Source organism: Mustelus asterias, chromosome 26 (assembly GCF_964213995.1).
Source record: "Mustelus asterias chromosome 26, sMusAst1.hap1.1, whole genome shotgun sequence".
In the NCBI taxonomy this organism is placed as follows: Eukaryota; Metazoa; Chordata; class Chondrichthyes; order Carcharhiniformes; family Triakidae; genus Mustelus; species Mustelus asterias.
Window position 1 is genome coordinate 42,788,372 of NC_135826.1, and position 19,712 is coordinate 42,808,083.

At 43.7% G+C, this 19,712-nt stretch overlaps 1 protein-coding gene across 3 annotated transcripts in view; it reads left to right on the forward strand.

Moving 5' to 3' along the window:
* The window catches only part of slc25a42 (solute carrier family 25 member 42), a 51,258-nt gene that overhangs the window by 18,220 nt on the left and 13,326 nt on the right, over positions 1-19,712 (forward strand). For all 3 annotated transcript variants that reach the window (XR_013495548.1, XM_078198617.1, XM_078198619.1), the window contains exons 3-4: positions 5,275-5,386; positions 6,205-6,230. Coding sequence is in view for 2 of the 3 variants with exons in the window: in XM_078198617.1 (XP_078054743.1) it covers positions 5,275-5,386; positions 6,205-6,230 (138 nt within the window). In the remaining variant the exon portion in view is untranslated. The remainder of the gene's footprint in view (positions 1-5,274; positions 5,387-6,204; positions 6,231-19,712) is intronic.

Below are 19,712 nucleotides of genomic sequence, written 5' to 3' on the forward strand. Positions count from 1 at the left end.
TTATTTATATTAATGATTTGGGTGAGAATTTAAGAGGTATGGTTAGTAAGTTTGCAGATGACACCAAGATTGGTGGCATCGTGGGCAGTGAAAAAGGTTATCTAGGATTGCAACGGGATCTTGATCAATTGGGCCAGTGGGCCGATGAATGGCAGATGGAGTTTAATTTAGATAAATGTGAGGTGATGCATTTTGGTAGATTGAATCAGTTAATGGTAAGATGCTGGGGAGAGTTATAGGACAAAGAGATCTAGGGGTACAGGTTCATAGCTCCTTGAAAGTGGAGCTACAGGTGGACAGGGTGGTGAAGAAGGCATTTGGAATGCTTGGTTTCATTGGTCAGAAGATTGAATACAGGATTTGGGATGTCTTGTTCAAGTTGTACGAGACATTAGTAAGGCCTCATTTGGAATGCTGTGTACAGTTCTGTTCACCTTATTAAAGATTTACTAGGATGTTACCTGGACTTGATGGTTTGAGTTATAAGGAGAGGCTGGATAGACTGGGACTTTTTTCCCTGAGGCGTAGGAGGCTTAGGGGTGATATTATAGAGGTCTACAAAATAATGAGGGACATAGATCAGTTAGACAGTCAACATCTTTTCAGAGGTAGCAAAGTCTAAAACTAGAGGGGTGAGATACAAAAGGGTCCAGAGGGGCAATTCTTTCACACAGACGGTGGTGAGTGTCTGGAACGAGCTACCAGAGGCAGTAGTAGAGGCGGGTACAATTTTGTCTTTTAAAAAACATTCAGACAGTTAGATGGGTAAGATGGGTATAGAGGGATATAGGCCAAATGCGGGCAATTGGGACTAGCTTGGTGGTTAAAAACGGGGCAGCATGGACAAGTTAGGCAAAAGGGCCTGTTTCCATGCTGTAAACCTCTATGACTCTATTTATCAGTGAGGCATGTAGTAGGTATGCTTCAGTTGAACTAGTGGGTATGGATCTGTCACTGTAACACTTGGGTAACTTACTAATGGGTACAGGTCTGTGCTGTATAACATGGGGTGCAGTACTGGTGGGTACAGGTTTGACGGTGACTATTGTGCATGTATTGAGTGGAGAAATTTGTGTTAATCATACAATTAACATACTGCTGCACGGTCAGATTCCATAATCTGTACAAAAACAGCTGATAATTCGGGATGATACAATTGGCTTCAGTGAGCAAGGGAGAGGAAAATCAACCAGCCTGAGCACTGGATGAGGACCGAATTGGATTTGCCTGTAATTGTCTCCATGGTGAAATAGTTCTCTGACACTCATCATCATTGCTCTCAAATTAGGAATAAGCAATTGAATGAGCAAATAGGAGAGCATTAAAAGAGAAACCAAACAAAAATAGCCCTGAACTGCAACATTTTTTTTAGAAAAGGGACTTAGTAAATGGGAGAGAAAGAAAGTAACATACATTTTTTTTCATGGCATATTGAGTTTAGACGGTCTTGTGCAGAGTGTTAGTGTCCCTGTATTTGGGCCAGAAGCTCTGGGTTCAAGTCCCACTTCAGGTCTTGATGGCCACAGAAGGTGCATTCATAATATGGCCAAACTGATTTATTATCAGCGAATTATATGGCTGAGTGGTAAGAGCAGGAGAGTTTCCTGGTCAGTCACACTGCAGAAGGCAATGGCAAACCACTGCAGTACTTTGCCAAGCGTAATCATGGACCAATGCAATAAAAGTCCATGGTCACCAACGCATTCCTAGGACATGGTACCTGACGAAGAAGGAGGATGTTGGTTTCACTATGTTAAATAAACCTGGTGGTAACACTGTATTCATCCGTTATGTCGCATCTGTTATTAGAATTTGTTCCCTTTCTGTATTCGATATGACTCCAGTCGGACCAAAAGGCATTTTATATATTTTCAGAACATTTCAATTTGGAATATTTATGATTTTGAAAAGCAAGTAACAAACTTTCCCAAGCATTAACTCCCTCGGGGAATTTCACAGCAACTTCCTTGCAGTGTTAATGCAAGTCTTACTTGTGACAAATAAATAAACTTTTGCTTTAAACAGTAAATAACTTTGCCTCTCCCTGTTAACATTTCAAATCTGAAAGCATTCACCATAGATTTAACACTGGCACAATTGTAACTGACTGTGTATTTGAAGAGGTTCTTTATAGACAATCCTACCACCAAGGAACATTCATTTATAGCGGCTGGATCTGCCTCATTGTTGCATAGCAACTGTGAAGAGTAGGAACTCTAATGTTTATCCCTCAAGAACCCAAAATAATTGGTCATTATCACATTGCTCTTTGAGAAATTGCTGTGCTGCCTTAAGTCCTCACTTAGAGTTGTAGCTGCTTTCTGAAAATTGCAAAGGAAAACGGCTTAAAGTGAGTGATATGTTCCGATAGGAATCAATGTTAAAGCCAGAGTTAGGTTCTTTTGGACATTCCTTGCCTGGAAAAAACAATGTGCGACTTGAAATAAAAACCAAAAGTGCTGGCGGTATTCACGTTTGGCGGCATCTGTGGAGAGAGAAACCAATATGACGACTTTAGAACTGGCACAAGGTGAAATACCATACCATACATTTGCAGAACTGTGCATCTCTAGTTGGAACAGCATGCAAAATAAAATAATCACTGAATATAACAGAAATATTGAATAAACTAAGTTTATTTAGGCTGCATGTCTGCAGAGGTCTGAGTCCTTGTCCCAGACATCGTGGATTCTGTTAGAGGCTTTTTTTCCCCCCTTGATCCCAGCTGCCTATGCACGTCATGTGCCTCCTTCTTCTTGACCAGGGCCTCAATATCCCGAGTCATCCAGCGTTCCCTACGTCTACCAGTCTTACCCTTCACTCTTAAAAGGAATGTGCTTACCTTGAACCCTGTTAATACATTTTTGAAAGCCTCCCCTTAACAGACATCCCTCTGCCTGCCAACAGACTCCCCCAATTAGCTTTTGAAAGTTCCTGTCTGATACCATCAAAATTGGCCTTGCCCCAATTTAGAATTTTAACTCTTGGGCCAGACCTATCGTTCTCCATAGCTTTTTCTTAAAACTAATGGAATTATGGTCACTGGTCCCAAAGTGGTCCCTCACTAACACGTCTGTCACCTGCCCGCCCTTATTTCCCAAGAGGAGGTCAGGTTTTGCCTGCTCTCTAGTCGGGCCATCCACTTACTGAATGAGAACCTCCTGAATACACTCAACAAATTTCTCTCCATCCAAACCTCTAATACTAAGGCTGTCCCAGTCAATGTTGGGAAAGTTAAAATCCCTCTATTTTTCTTGGAGCTATCTGTAATCTCCTTCTCATCACCCCCCGCCTCGTACATGTACTCGCACTCACACTAAGGTTCTCTCTTATCTGCAGCCATGTGCTTTATTATTTGTGTTGTTCGCTAGCTTTGTTTCAGTTTTAGCCGAAAGGCTCTGTCTCCTGCCTTAACCATGATTAGCGACCTGCTGATTGGTTTTGCTTTTCCACTGATGCATTGTGGCTGCAGTGTGCACCATCTACAAGATGCACTGCAACAATTTTCCAAGCTTCCGTTGGCAGGACCTTCTAAACCTGCAATCTCCACTACCAAGGAGACAAAGGCAGCAGGCACATGAGAACATCAATATCTCCACATTCACCTCCAAGTCACCATTCTGATATTTCCAGTCCTCCTTCATCACTGGGTCAAAGTCTTGGCACTCAAACCCTAACAGGAGTACCTTCACCATATGGACTGCCTTTTTAAAAGTGACAAGCAATGGGAAAATAAACCCTGGCTAGTGTAGAGGAAGCTTTACTCTGTATCTAACCCCGTGCTGTACCTGTCCTGGGTGTGTTTGATTGGCATGATGTGGAGATGCCGGCGTTGGACTGGGGTAAACACAGTAAGAAGTTTAACAACACCAGGTTAAAGTCCAACAGGTTTATTTGGTAGCAAAAGCCACACAAGCTTTCGAGGCTCTAAGCCCCTTCTTCAGGTGAGTGGGAATTCTGTTCACAAACAGAATTTATAAAGACACAGACTCAATTTACATGAATAATGGTTGGAATGCGAATACTTACAACTAATCCAGTCTTTAACGGATGAATGAAACAACGGATGAATGAACACCGCTCGACAATCACCAGGCAAGACTGTTCTCTTCCTGTTGGGGAGCACTTCAGCGGTCACGGGCATTCGGCCTCTGATATTCGGGTAAGCGTTCTCCAAGGCGGCCTTCGCGACACACGACAGCGCAGAGTCGCTGAGCAGAAACTGATAGCCAAGTTCCGCACACACAAGGACGGCCTCAACCGGGATATTGGGTTCATGTCACAATATTTGTAACTCCCACAGTTGCGTGGACCTGCAGAGTTTCACTGGCTGTCTTGTCTGGAGACAATACACATCTTTTTAGCCTGTCTTGATGCTCTCTCCACTCCCATTGTTTTGTTTCTTAAAGACTGGATTAGTTGTAAGTATTCGCATTCCAACCATTATTCATGTAAATTGAGTCTGTGTCTTTATAAATTCTGTTTGTGAACAGAATTCCCACTCACCTGAAGAAGGGGCTTAGAGCCTCGAAAGCTTGTGTGGCTTTTGCTACCAAATAAACCTGTTGGACTTTAACCTGGTGTTGTTAAACTTCTTACTGTGTTTGATTGGGACAGTGTAGAGGAAACTTTACTCTGTATCTAACCCCGTGCTGTACCTGTCCTAGGAGTGTTTGATGGGGGACAGTGTAGAGGAAACTTTACTCTGTATCTAACACAATGCTGTACCTGTCCTGGGAGTGTTTGATGGGGGACAGTGTAGAGGGAGCTTTACTCTGTATCTAACACAATGCTGTACCTGTCCTGGGAGTGTTTGATTGGGACAGTGTAGAGGAAACTTTACTCTGTATCTAACCCCGTGCTGTACCTGTCCTAGGAGTGTTTGATGGGGGACAGTGTAGAGGAAACTTTACTCTGTATCTAACCCCGTGCTGTACCTGTCCTGGGTGTGTTTGATGGGGACAGTGTAGAGGGAGCTTTACTCTGTATCTAACCCCGTGCTGTACCTGTCCTGGGAGTGTTTGATGGGGACAGTGTAGAGGAAACTTTACTCTGTATCTAACCCCGTGCTGTACCTATCCTGGGAGTGTTTGACGGGGACAGTGTAGAGGGAACTTTACTTTAACCCATGATCTGCACTTGATGCCTGAATTGGAAACTTTTTTTCTTCCCAAATCCCAACACTCTGTGGAACTGAAAAATTCACAAACTTATACAATGGAAGTTAAGGTGTTACCACTCTGGTTTGATGTGTGTTTTGTTCTGACTTTCCAGGATACGAGAGGGAAGCGACACATCATTAATTCCCTCATCTCGGGGGCGATTGCTGGAGCTGTTGCGAAGACAACGGTGGCACCATTGGATAGAGCCAAAATAATATTTCAAGGTAGGAGGAGGTGGCCACAATGGAAGTCACTGTTTATTCTGGATGTGTTTTGCATGTTTAATTTATGTGAAGGAGAATGTCTTCGTGCAGACTCATGTGTCCTCTGTTCAGTGGAACTCTCAGATGTTGGTAGTGATGGACAGACTGGAACCTGGTTTGTAGAATATACTAGAGACTTGAGCCTCAAAGTTGTGGGTAAAGTTACTGCCTGATGTGTGTCATACAGACGCTTCATCCTTACACTAAGTAGACCAGTGATCACTGCGTTTGGCACCAGGGCTGGGGTGAAGTGGGAGAATCAACCAGAGTTCCCACTTTATTGGCCCAGAACCCTGGGTTCGCATCCAGTTTGTAAATATTCTATTTTTTTTTTTAACCCCATCTCTTCTCAATTTCCGCTCCCCCTCCACTCATTTACTCTTGAATGTACTTGTGTCTCGTACTCGTTTCTTTTCATTCCTCCCCATCAATTTGGGAATTCAATCTGCTTCCTTCGTAATGTAAGTTCACAAAACTCACCTATAATTTAGCACAGAACCGGTTGCCTCAACCCAACCGTTAACAGTCTCCTGATGTGGGGAATGGAGAGAGAAGAAATTAAAGCTACTTGCCCTAAGGCCGGATGTGCTGAGTTAATGAAAGTGGGCGGAGGTACTTTTGGGTCAAGATTAGAGGGAGATTTCCTTATGTCGTACCTGACTTATTAGTGTTTGATACCAGCATTCATCCTGATGCAAGCCTCTGTATATGTGTTGATGGAATGTCTATTGTAACACTGTCAAGTCTAACTGTTACTTTTTTCTTCCCCCTGTCCACAGTATCTTCAAGAGGTTTCTCAGCCAAGGTGAGCATTTTTTTTTTCCTTTAGGCCATGTGGTCTTAAAGGGATACACCATACACCACCTTTATCGGCAGAACGATGCATTATACATTATATAAGTCATGTATAAAATACAGTGATGTTTCCTTACATCTAGTGTGAGCAGTGAATTTTTAAAAAAATAAGTTAATAGAGCCATAAATCTTTGGTTAGATCGCAGCTGGAGCATTATGTCCATTTCTGAACATCATATTTTAGGAAGGATGTCATGGCCTTGGAGATGGCGTGGAGGAGATTTGTCAAAATGGTTCCAAAGATGAGGGAACATGACCTTTAAATTAGAATCAGGCCATTCAGGACTCATGTTAGGAAATCTTTGTGCACAGAAAGACTAGTGTAAATCTCACCCCCCCCGTGGCCAGCCCTGATCGCTAGCCTCCCTCCCTCTCTCACTTATCCCAAAGTGCAGAGAGGCAGCGGGATCCCCCACCCCCACAGATTGTCCCCTTGGCACTACCCTATGCCTGGTGGCCAGTGCCAAGATACCCCCTGGGCATTAGCACTTTGCCCCTGTGGCAGAGAGTTGGCCCAGGCTGGCCAACCCTCTGTTGGACCTCGATGGCCCGCCCTTCACTCCAGCGGGGTTGGCTGCCAGCTGCCTGCAAGAGGGGAGATAAACTAAACCCCGCTGGAGTGAACCACACCTGGCAGGATGGGGGGGCGGGGAGGAGAGAGACTAATGGGCCTGGAGATTTGTGTCCCGAGCCCACTAATCACATTTAAATTGTATTTAAATTAGATTGTGAATACATTAGGCAGCTCTGTGCCGATTTCTGACACAGAGCTGACCGTGCTGGAAATCCGGCACTGGGACACTCACGGAACCGTGGCACCCAGCGGGGGAGCGTGTGAAACAGCCTCCGCTCGATTCTCCCGGCCCACTCTGCTACAAAAGCAGCACAGCGGGATGGGAAAATCACCCCTGTAATGTATAAAATTTCAGTGGTTACATTTTAAGAACATTTTTTTACTTCTGTAAAGTACTCTGGGATTTCCTGAGGCCCTCCAAGGCACTGTATATAAATGCAAGTTTTTTTTTGTGCACTGCGCATGAATGTATAGTATGCTGCTGTATCTTTCCACTGTCAATGGCGGGAACTCTGTAGCTTAGTTCAAGAGTGAATGTAAACTCCTGTTTTTCATCCAGTTTATCTTGTGTGAAGCAGTGCGGCTGGCAAGTATAGGGTGGAAATAGCCTGTTCCTGAACTGTAGACGCGGTATATTTATCTATTTCTGATGAGGAACCCACTGACAAAAGTTTGGGAAAATTGAGTTTTGAAACAAGCAATTTCCGAGAAGACTTTTCATTCAATGTGTCTGACAGTTTCCGTGAAGAGAGAACAGAGCTAACGCCTCGAGTCTGGATGACTCTTCGCCAGATGACTTTAACAAAGAGTCATCCAGACTCAACATTAGCTCTGTTCTTTTTCCACAGATTTAGTTATTATTGTCACAAGTAGGCTTACATTAACACTGCAATGTGAAAATCCCCTTGCTGTCAGACCTGCTGAGATTTTCCAGCATTTTCCGTTTTTGTTTTAGATTCCAGCATCCGCAGTAATTTGCTTTCATTCAGTGTTTGAAGAGGATTCATTTGCAAGTTAATCAGAGAGAGCTGGAATGTGGGGTTAAATTGAGCAGCGCTTTCAAAGAGCTTGCACAGGTGCGAAGGACCAAGTAGCTGCCATCTGAGCTATAAGCTGTGATGATTGGTGGCGAGTGATGGGGCATCTCCTGGAATTAACTACATAGATTTTTAAAGCACAAAAAGTTGGCTTTCTATCTATTAATATATTTTTTTATTTGCAATGCAGTAGAGATGTGCTTTGAATCACAAACTCTGCAAAGATCCAGGGTCTGATTTTAATCTATTCAAAACCCATCCATTTCCACTGGGTTAAACTCTGGCCCCCAGTCCCTGAATATAACTATATTTATCTAGCACTCACTCAGTGTTGAAATTATGCAATGGGTTCTGCTTGGCAGATTTTTCCGTACTAACAATTGTAAAATAAATTCTTGTTTGAAAACTTAAAAAAAACACAGACCATTAAATCCAACTGACCTGTGCTAGCATTTCTGCTTCACGCTTTCTCATCTCGTCCTATCAACATCCTCCTGTTCATTTCTTGCAAATGTCCTCATCTAGCTTCCCCTTAAATGTATTTGTGCTATTCACTCCCAACTACTCCTTTATGGTAGTGAGTTCCACATTCTCACCACTCACTGGGCAAAGAAGTTTCTCCCAAATTCCCTATTGGATTCATTAGTGACTATCTTATGTTTTAGTGACCATCTTATATCTTATACACCGTGCAACACGGTGCACAGTGGTTAGCACTGCTGCCTCACAGCGCCAGGGACCCAGGTTCAATTCTTGGCTCGGATCACTGTCTGTGTGGAGTTTGCACATTCTCCCCGTATCTGCGTGGGTTTCCTCTGGGTGCTCCGGTTTACTCCCACAGTCCAAAGATGTGCGGGTTAGGTGGACTGGCCATGCTAAATTACCTCTTAGTGTCAGGGGGACGAGCTAGGGTAAATGCATGGGGATAGGGCCTGGGTGGGGTTGTGGTCGGTGCAGACTTGATGTGCCAAATGGCATCTTACTGCACTGTAGTATTCTATGATTTATGAGCCGTAGTTTTGGACTCTCTCAGAAGTGGCAACATTTTAGAATTTTGCCCTATGGGAGCTTTTAATTTTAAAGTCCTCTGTCATTCGCCCCTCAGCCCCTCCCTCTCTTTCTAGAGAAAAGACTCCAGTCTGTTCAATCTTAATTTGAAGGAAAAAAATTCCATTGCCTTTCTTTATTTGGAGAACTGTCCATCACAAAATAAATTATTGCTTGTGAACCAACACACCCTCCTGTTAATTTCGTGGAGTTTCATTTGATTTAAAGGAGACTTGTTTGGATTGATTGATTGATTGATTTGGATTGATTGGATCTCATGGGATAAAGGGGGAAGTGGCTTGGTCACAGAAGACAGAGGGTGGTAGTGGAAGGGTCTTTTTCTGGCTGGAGGCCTCTGACTAGTGGTGTTCCGCAGGGCTCTGTATTGGGACCTCTGCTGTTTGTGATTTATATAAACGATCTGGAAGAAGGTGTAACTGGGGTGATCGGTAAGTTTGCGGACGACACAAAATTGGCAGGACTTGCAGATAGTGAGGAGCATTGTCAGAAGCTGCAGAAGGATATAGATAGGCTGGAAATTTGGGCAAAGAAATGGCAGATGGAGTTCAATCCTGATAAATGCGAAGTGATGCATTTTGGTAGAAATAATATAGGGAGGAGCTATACAATAAATGGCAGAACCATAAAGGGTGTAGATACGCAGAGGGACCTGGGTGTGCAAGTCAACAGATCCTTGAAGGTGACGTCACAGGTGGATAAGGTGGTGAAGAAGGCATATGGCATGCTTGCCTTTATAGGACGGGGCATAGAGTATAAAAGTTGGGGTCTGATGTTGCAGATGTATAGAACGTTGGTTCGGCCGCATTTGGAATACTGCGTCCAGTTCTGGTCGCCACACTACCAGAAAGACGTGGAGGCTTTGGAGAGAGTACAGAGGAGGTTTACCAGGATGTTGCCTGGTATGGAGGGGCTTAGTTATGAGGAGAGATTGGGTAAACTGGGGTTGTTCTCCCTGGAAAGACGGAGGATGAGGGGAGACTTAATAGAGGTGTATAAAATTATGAAAGGCATAGATAGGGTGAACGGTGGGAAGCTTTTCCCCAGGTCGGTGGTGACGTTCACGAGGGGTCATAGGTTCAAGGTGAAGGGGGGGAGGTTTAACACAGATCTCAGAAGGACATATTTTACGCAGAGGGTGGTGGGGGCCTGGAATGCGCTGCCAGGCAAGGTGGTGGAGGCGTACACACTGGGAACGTTTAAGAATTATCTAGACAGCCATATGAACGGAGTGGGAATGGAGGGATACAAAAGAATGGTCTAGTTTGGACCAGGGAGCGGCACGGGCTTGGAGGGCCGAAGGGCCTGTTCCTGTGCTGTATTGTTCTTTGTTAATTAATGTCTATGTTAAGTAGTGAAGGGTGAGATATGCAGAGATGAGTTAAGAGTTCAGGTGTTAAATTACTGCTGGTACATAGGCTGATATTTTCATGGAATTTGCTAACAAAACTCCACACCTGATTTACTATGGCATTGACATTACCCTGTTTTTGCCAAGATTATTTTTGTTTTTTTATTTTTAACTTTCACAGAATTCAGTCAGAAGGCTTCTTTCCCTTTACTCCACTTCCACTCCGCATCATCACTTTTGATTTTCAAGCTCAACAAACCCTCTGCATAAAATAAATCCTTAATTTCTGTCCTCGTCCTCTTGATAAATTTAAATTGATATCCTCATGGTACCCCTCTCCAAATAATTGAGATCATTTTCCTTGACTCACTTAAATTTTGGATACCTTATTAGATTTTATGACTCCGGTCCCTGGTATCATAGTGGTGAATTCCTTCTGCACCCTCTCCATGGCTTCAGCATCCTTTCTAAAGCATGGTTCCTAAAACTGAATGTGCTGTTCTAATTGTGGCCCGCACAGTAATTTATATACTTTGCTGCCTGTTGGGCACAAATTTTGTTCACTTCCCAGTAACTAACTGGCCTCCAACCCAAACGCAGGGGATCAGGGACGTCTGCACTTTGCCTTGGCTTGTGTACTTACACAGCACAGTCCAAGGTTAATGTTCTTGGTTGGGGAGCATTAATCCACCAGAGGAGGGGGATGAAAATTTCCCAGAGGAACAAGACCACATCAAAATAACAAGCGATTAAAAAGGAAAAAGCAAAATACTGTAGACCTGAAATATAAACAGAAAATGCTAGAAATGGTCAGCAGGATAGCCAGTATCTGTTGAGGGGGAATACCTGGACATCACATACAGCTGTCAGCAAGTGAATAGGAATCAGTGGGATCCATCCACAGCACCTATTCGTACTGTCTCGAAAGGCTCCCCTCATGTTTGAACACTTGATTGGGAGTTGGAATTGGAGTTCGGGAAGTGGTTGAGGGTGCTGTGGTCGGCAAGGTATTTTTGAGAGTTTGCAGCCTTGCTTGTTTTGCTTCTCATTTGATTGAGTTTTTTGAAGGGGTAACCAAGAAGGTAGATGAGGGCAGTGCAGTTGATGTTGTCTACATGGACTTTAGCAAGGCCTTTGACAAGGTACTGCATGGTAGGTTGTTGCATAAGGTTAAATCTCACGGGATCCAGGGTGAGGTATCTAAATGGATACAAAATTGGCTTCTTGAGAGAAGCCAGAGGGTGGCTGTAGAGGGTTGTTTTTCAAACTGGAGGGCTGTGACCAGCAGTGTGCCTCAGGGATCAGTACTGGGTCCACTGTTAGTTGCCATTTCTATTAATGATTTGGATGAGAATATAGGAGGCATGGTTAGTAAGTTTGCAGATGACACCAAGATTGGTGGCATAGTGGATAGTGAAGAAAGTTATCTCCAATTGCAACGGAATTTTAATCAAATGGCAGATGGATTTTAATTTAGACAAATGCGAGGTGATGCATTTTGGTAGATTGAACCAGGGCAGGACTTACTCAGTTAATGGTAGGGTATTGGGGAGAGTTACATAGCAAAGAGATCTAGGGGTACATGTTCGTAGCTCCTTGAAAGTGGAGCCACAGATGGACAGAGTGGTGAAGAAGGCATTCGGCATGCTTGGTTTCATCGGTCAGAACATTGAATACAGGAGTTTGGACTCTTGTTGAAGTTGTACAAGACATTGGTAAGGCCACACTTGGAATACTGTGTGCAGTTCTGATCACCCTATTATAGAAAGGATATTATTAAATTAGAAAGAGTGCAGAAAAGATTTACTGGGATGCTACCGGGACTTGATGGGTTGGGTTGTAAAGAGAGGCTTGTAAAAGAGGGACCTTTTTCTCTGGAGCGTAGGAGGCTGAGGGGTGATCTTATAGAGGTCTATAAAATAATGAGGGGCACAGATCAGCTAGAAAGTCAATATCTTTTCCCAAAGGTAGGGGAGTCTAAAACTAGAGGTTTAAGGTGAGAGGGGAGAGATACAAAAGTGTCCAGAGGGGCAATTCTTTCACTCCGAGGGTGGTGAGTGTCTGGAACAAGCTGCCAGAGGTAGTAGTAGAGGCGGGTACAATGTTGTCTTTTAAAAAGCATTTAGATAGTTACATGGGTACGATGGGTATAGAGGGATATGGGCCAAATGCGGTCAATTGGGATTAGCTTACGGATTTTTAAAAAAAGGGCGGCATGGACAAGTTGGGACGAAGGGCCTGTTTCCATGCTCTAAGCCTCTATGACTCTATTTCCACATTGGTGAGAGATAATTGAACAGTGCCTCTTGTGAAAAGACTGAGTGACATAAATCACCTGTTGTCTCAGCTGGAGCATTGTGTCCCATTTTGGTCACCGCATCTTATGAAGGATGTCAAAGTCTTGGGAGGATGCAGAGGAGCTTTACTAGGGATCAGGGAGCTCCGTTTTATGGGAAGCTGGGATTGTTATCCTCATGACAGAGCAGGCTAAGGGAAGATTCAGTGGACAAGTTCAAACTCCAAAGAGTTTTCATGAGAGCAGATGAGCAGAAATTGTCTCCATTGGGAAGAGAGTTGACAAAGAGAACACAGATTTTAACATAAGTGGTAAACCAGCCTGGTGTGAGATAGAAATTTCTTTTTATGCAATGAGTATCACCTGGAATGTGTTGCTTGAAAGGGTGGTGGAAGCAAATTCATTAGCAACTTCCAAAGGGAATTGGGTAGATACTTGGAAAAACAAATACTTGCAGGGTTATGGGGGAGGCAGTGGCGTAGTGGTATTGTCGCTGGACTAGAAATCCAGAGACCCAGCGTAATGCTCTGGGGACCCAGGTGGCAGGTTGTTAAAATTTGAATCCAATAAAAATCTGGGATTGGAAGTCTAATGATGACCATGAAACCATTGTCAATTGTCGTAAAAACCCATCTGGTTCACGAATGTACTTTAGGGAAGGAAATCTGCTGCCCTTACCTGGTCTGGCCTACTTGTGACTCCAGATCCACAGCAGTGTGGTTGATTCATAAATGCCCTCCGGAGTGGGCAATAATTGCTGGCCCGGCCAGCGACGCCCACATCCCATGAATGAATTTAAAAAGTTATGGGGAAAGTACAGAAGGAGGGGGACTAATTGGATAGTTCTTCTGTAGAATCAGCACAGGCATGGTGGGCTGAATGGCCTCTCTCCGTGGTGTATGTTTCCATGCTGAAGTTGAGCCGTTGTCTGCAGCTTCTGTCAAATAATCCAGAGGCTGCTGTTTGTAGTTTGTTTTACATCACAAATTATGTCAGTGATTTTAGCTGTTAATGGGAAACGTGACCTCACATCTTCAGCGATCTCTCTCTGTGGAAATGACGGGCAAGGTGAACCAGTGCTATGGCAGGGGTGAAAAGTCTTAAGAAATGCTGCCGGCACCTAGATTCTATACGAACCCAATTGTAAATGCACAGTGCACCCCACTCAACATTTCACTGGTGTGTTTGGTTAAAAGTTTGAGACTTGCAACTGACGAGTATTGGAACTGACCGCAATGTGGTAATAACTTGCCTTTAAATAGTGACTTTATGCTAAAGCTATTCAAGGCACTTCACAGAAGCATTGTCAAACGGAATTTAATACTGAACCATGAGATATTTGGGCAGGTGACCCAAATCTTGCTCAAAGGAGTAGAATTAAGGAGCATTGTTAAGGAGAGAGAGAGGAAGGGAGCAAAATCCAGAACTTAGTTTCAACATTATAAGGTGGTTGCATTGCATCAGATATTAGAACTGTCAAAACAGTATTTGAATGGGTCTGCCCAGTGCATTGGCTAACGTTCCATCCTCCAGCAAAACACCAACAAAGAACTACTCAGTTGTTGCTTTGTTATCTGTGGGAGCTTGCTGTGTGCAAATTGGGTCTGCATTTGTTTACAAAACAATGACTATGCTTCAGAAATAATTTGTCTGTGCAGCACTTTGGTGTGTTCTGAGGAGGTGCACAGAAGCACTATAAATGCACACTGGACAATTCTTCACACAGCAGTGTTGGTTTGTGTCCCAAGAGACTTCACAAAGGAAAAACAGTTGTTGAATCATGAGATCATAAGACATAGGAGCAGAATTAGGCCACTCGGCCCATTGAGTCTGCTCCGCCATTCAATCATGGCTGATTTTTTTCTCATCCCCATTCTCCTGCCTTTTCCTCATAACACCTGATCCCCTTATTAATCAAGAACGTTTCTATCTCTGTCTTAAAGACACTCAATGACCTGGCCTCCACTGCCTTCTGCGGCAAAGAGTTCCACAGATTCACTGCTCTGGTTGAAGAAATTCCTCCTCATCTCTATTTTAAAGGATCGTCCCTTTACCCTGAGGTTGTGCCCTCTGGTTCTAGTTTTTCCTACTAGTGGAAACATCCTTTCCACGCCCACTCTATCCAGGTCTAGCAGTTTCCTGTAAGTTTCAATAAGATCCCCCCCTCATCCTTCTAAATTTCAACGAGTACAGACCCAGAGTCCTCAACCGTTCCTCAAACGACAAGCTCTTCATTCCAGGGATCATTTTTGTGAACCTCTTCTGGACCCTTTCCAAGGCCAGCACGTCCTTCATTAGATACGAGGCCCAAAACTGCTCACGTGATGGAGGGGAGTAACTAGGAGAGCTGTCTGAGAGCTTGGTCCAAGAGATTTGATTAGAGGTGGATAGGTTTTGCAAGACATTTGAAAAAAGAAATTAGCTGTGACACCTCCAACTTTGCCGGACTGGAGTGAGAGGAGGGAGGTAGCACTGGTGTGTGGAATCTGCAGAAATGGCGAGAGTTATAAGTATGTCCTTGCCTTGTGTCGATTAAGTAAGTTTATTTTAATATGCTTTTCAAACAGATTGCGTAGCTTTAGTGAGAAGCCACTCTTTGTGCAGTAAAAAGTAATGTAAACTGTTAACCAGATTTGTGTTCTGGTACCCAGGGTTAAAGGGTGAGACTACTTAAAGAAACTCTTGCATTTACATAGAACTTTTCGTGATCTCAGAATATCCCAATGTGCTGTACAGATACTAAAATTCTTTTGAAGTGTAGTCACTGTTGTAATGAAGGAAACAAAGGCCATTTTGCACTCAGCAAGATCCTCTGAATTGCTGTGCGATGGTGAGCAAGTAATACTTTGTTTTGGTGATAAATATTGGCCAGGGCCAGGTCTCTCAGAAGAACTCCCCTGCTCTTCTTCAGAATGGTGGCCGTGGATTGATTTACATCCACCTAAGAGGACAGATGAGGTCTCGATTTAATGTCTTAAACTAAAGAGAACATCTCCAACAGTACAGTACTTTCCAAAGTGTTGGCTTGGATTATGTGCTCAAGTCTGTGGGTTGTTATGACCCAGGCCAGAAACTCCAACGTGTTTTATGAAGCTAGCCTAGACCCTAAGTTTTACATTTGAATTTGGCATTAGGGTGAGCGTAAGGTATTTCACTCCAGGTATGCTCCAAGTGACCCGCTAGGAAGCTTTTATCAAACAAAGTTTATTTACGAACACAGTTAAAATAAGGAAAATTAGCATAACTTTTACCAATTACAAGAATCAAACAAGATATAATATAAACCTTAGTAGCCAGCTAACTATGATCCAAGTCAAACGACACCCACAAACATGCATCTCTCTCTAGACTTGTCACAAAAAAAGCAAGTCTGCTCACGTGATGCTGGATTTTGCAGCTTTTTAACACCTGCTGTGAATTGGTCCCTTGAATTTTGGTCACCTGCCCAAATCTCTGCGGCTTCCCAGTTCTGGAACTTACAGCACACCCCTGAAGAGAGAGAGAGAGATTCAGAAACACACTGCCTTCTTCCAGTAGCTTCTAACAGAAATTCACAGACAGCAGAATTTTCAACTCCAGGAAGGGGGGGGGTGGGGGTAACAATAGTCACTGCTTTCTGTCTTGTATCCAAACAAGACCTGAGAAAAATGAAACTAAAATCTTGGATTTTTCTGTGTGGGGGGGGCGGGGGGGGGGGGGGGAACTGTCCCCAGGCAGCACCTGACCTGTCAATCATGCTCCACCCAACAATTACAAATGATCATAAAGCTCCAGGACACTGCATTATGCCAAATTAAAAATAAACGTGATGTCCGTTATGTTACTTCAGTAACAATTAGAGGACACCGTTTACAGACAAAACGGTGCCAGTAAAATGCTTGGAGCTGCATGAAAAAACCTGGAAAGAAACATGATTAATATGCATTTCTAAATGGCACAATATCCTATAGAATCCCTACACTGCAGAAGGTGGCCATTCAGCCCATCGAGTCTGCATTGACCACACTCTCACTCAGGCCCTATTTGCGTAACCCCACATATTTGCCCCGCTAATCCCCCTGACACTAGGGTCAATTTAGCATGGCCAATCCACCTAACCCACACATTTTTGGGACTGTGGGAGGAAGGCGGAGCATCCGGAGGAAACCCACGCAGACACAGAGAGTGTAGGTTCAATTCTGGCTGAGGCACACTTGGCACCTGCCTCATTGAATGCTCCATGCTCGATTATGGAGCTGTGCGTTTCAATTACATAATCAGCTGTCTCTCTCTCTCTCATCTCTCTAATAGAGAGAGATGCCTATGAACCATTGGATTATGGCTATTGTCACCAGGTGATCTAATTGAGATGTTTCAAATGATGAAATAATCTGATGGGGTAGAGAAAAAGAGAATCTGCTTCTTCTGGTGGGTTAATCCAAGTAAGAAGTCCAACAGGTTTATTTGGTAGCACAAGCTTTCGGAGTGTCGCTCCTTCTTCAGGTGAGTGAGGAGTTGTGTTTCACAAACAGGGCATATATAGACATAAACTCAATTTACAAAATAATGGTTGGAATGCGAGTCTTTACAGGTAATCAAGTCTTAAAGGTACAGACAATGTGAGTGGAGAGAGGGTTAAGCACAGGTTAAAGAGGTGTGTATTGCCTCCAGCCAGGACAGTTAGTGAGATTCTGCAAGCCCAGGCAAGTCGTGGGGGTTACAGATAGTGTGACATGAACCCAAGATCCCGGTTGAGGCCGTCCTCGTGTGCGGAACTTGACTATCAATTTCTGCTCAGCGATTCTGCGTTGTCATGTGTCTTGAAGGTAATCCAAAGCAGAGAGGACACTGTCATACAATTAGGGCTAGATTATTCAAGAGTGAAATGAGGAAGCACTAGATAATACAAGCTGGTGGAATTCGGGAAAATCTGCCCCCAAACGGCTGTGCACATTGGGTCAATCAAAGCTTTCTGGGTGGAAGTAGATGGGATTTTGTTTGGGAAGAGAATCGGGAGGGGGAGGGGCGGGTCTGCCTTGGATGGATGGTTAGTGTCTGATTCTGAATAATGTCAACAAAGTAGGTTCAATTCTGGCTGAGGCAGACTTGGCATCTGCCTCATTGTCTGCTCCTTGCTCGATATGGAATTATGCATTTCAATTATATAATCAACTATCTCTCTCTCATCTCCAATAGAGAGAGATGCCTCTGGACCCTTGTGGATTATGGCTAATAACCTGACCACCTAAGGACATTGTTTAGAGGTTTGGTCTCCTTATTTGAAAAAGAATATAATTCCATTAGTGGATCACAACTTATTCCTGGGTTGAAGGGCGTATCTTCTAAAGAAAGGATGAACAGGCTGGGCCTATGTCTATTGGAGTTTTGAAAAATGAGAAAGGTGAAAGTCACAAGTAGGCTTACATTGACACTGCAATGAAGTAACTGTGAAAATCCCCTAGTCGCCACACTCCAGCGCCTGTTCATGACACTGAGGGAGAATTTAGCATGACCAATGCACCTAACCAGCATGTCTTTCAGACCTTGGGAGAAAACTGGAGCACCCGGAGGGAATGCACGCAGACACAGGTAGTGTGTGCAAACTCCGCACAGACAGTGACCCAAGACAGGAATCAAACCTGGGTCCTTGGTGCTGTGAGGCAGCAGTGCTAGCCACTGTGCCGCCCCAAGGTCAGGGGGTGATCTTATTGAAACATATAAAATCCTGAGGGGACTTGATAGGGTCAATAATGGAAGATGTTTACTCTTGTGGTGAGCTCAGAACCAGGAGACATGGTTTAAAATTTAGAGCTCTCCCTTTTAAGATGGAGATGAGGAGAAATTTTTTTGAAGGTTGTTAGTCTGTGGAACTCATTTCCCCAGAAGGTCATAGAAGGCAATGGGTCATTGAATGTATTCATGGCTGAGGTAGCTAGATTTTTGATCGACAAGGGACTCGAGATTTATGGGGACAAACAGGAAGGTGGAGTTGAGACCACAATCAGATTAGTCATGATCTTATCAAATAGTGCAACAAGCTTGAAGAGCTGAAGGCCTATGTTCCAATGAATGATCTATTCATGTTAATATGGTATTTATGGTCTTTGTTTAAGGTAAAAGGGGGAAGTTTAAAGGGGATGTGAGAGGCAAGTTTTTTTTTAAAAAGAGGGTGGCAAGTGCCTGGAATGTGCTACCAGAGGAGATGATGGAAACAGATACAACAGCAATAGTTTGAGGCATCTTGACATGTGCCTGAACAGGCGGGGAATAGAGGGATACGGACCATGTAGAGCCAAAAGGTCTTTAGTTTAGAAAGGCGTCATGTGTCAGAGCAAGCTTGATGGGCCGAAGGGCCTGTTCCTGTGCTGTACTGTTCTTTGTTTCTCTTTCACCCCAGTGCTCTCACTCCCTGGCCCCCAGTATTTGACGTTGTGCCTTTGCTCTTGCTCGCAACAATTCAAAACTTGACCTAGAGACTCTAATCGTGACCTTTTTGCTATGGTACTACCGTGTGCAAAATAACACTTTGTAAAAAGTCTTGCCTCAGTTGAATTCTTTAAGTTTGTTTTAAGTTTTAACATCAGGCCTGTATTGTCTAGTGCTTCCTCATTTCACTCTTGAATAATCTAGCACTAATTGTATGACAGTGTCCTGATGTGGGCAGAAGAAACAAAATTCATACATGCTGTTCCATTGGGGAAGAAACTCCCACGCACATCTGCGCCAGAAATTTGTGGGCTCAAGTCCGAATTCAGAGCCTTGTACATATAACCCAGGTTGGCACTCCGTTACAGTACCGAGGGAGTGCTGCACTGTACGAGTCCGTTCTCCAGATGAGACATTTCAGTGAAGATCCCAGCTGCTATTTTAGTTGGATTTAAAAGATCCCAATGCATTATTTGAAGATCAGTTTGGTTCTTTTGGTGTCCAGATCAACCGATGACATCACTTAAAGTGGTGCAGTCCTGTTCCTCTCTGCTTGTGAAAACTGTGGTGTGCAAATAGGCTGCTGTATTTACCTGTACAATAGTGACTGCAAACTTCAACAAGCATTTAATTGGTTGTAAAATGAATGGGACATCCTAAGGTTGTGAAAGGAACTTACTAAACATTTGTCTTTCTTTTTCTTC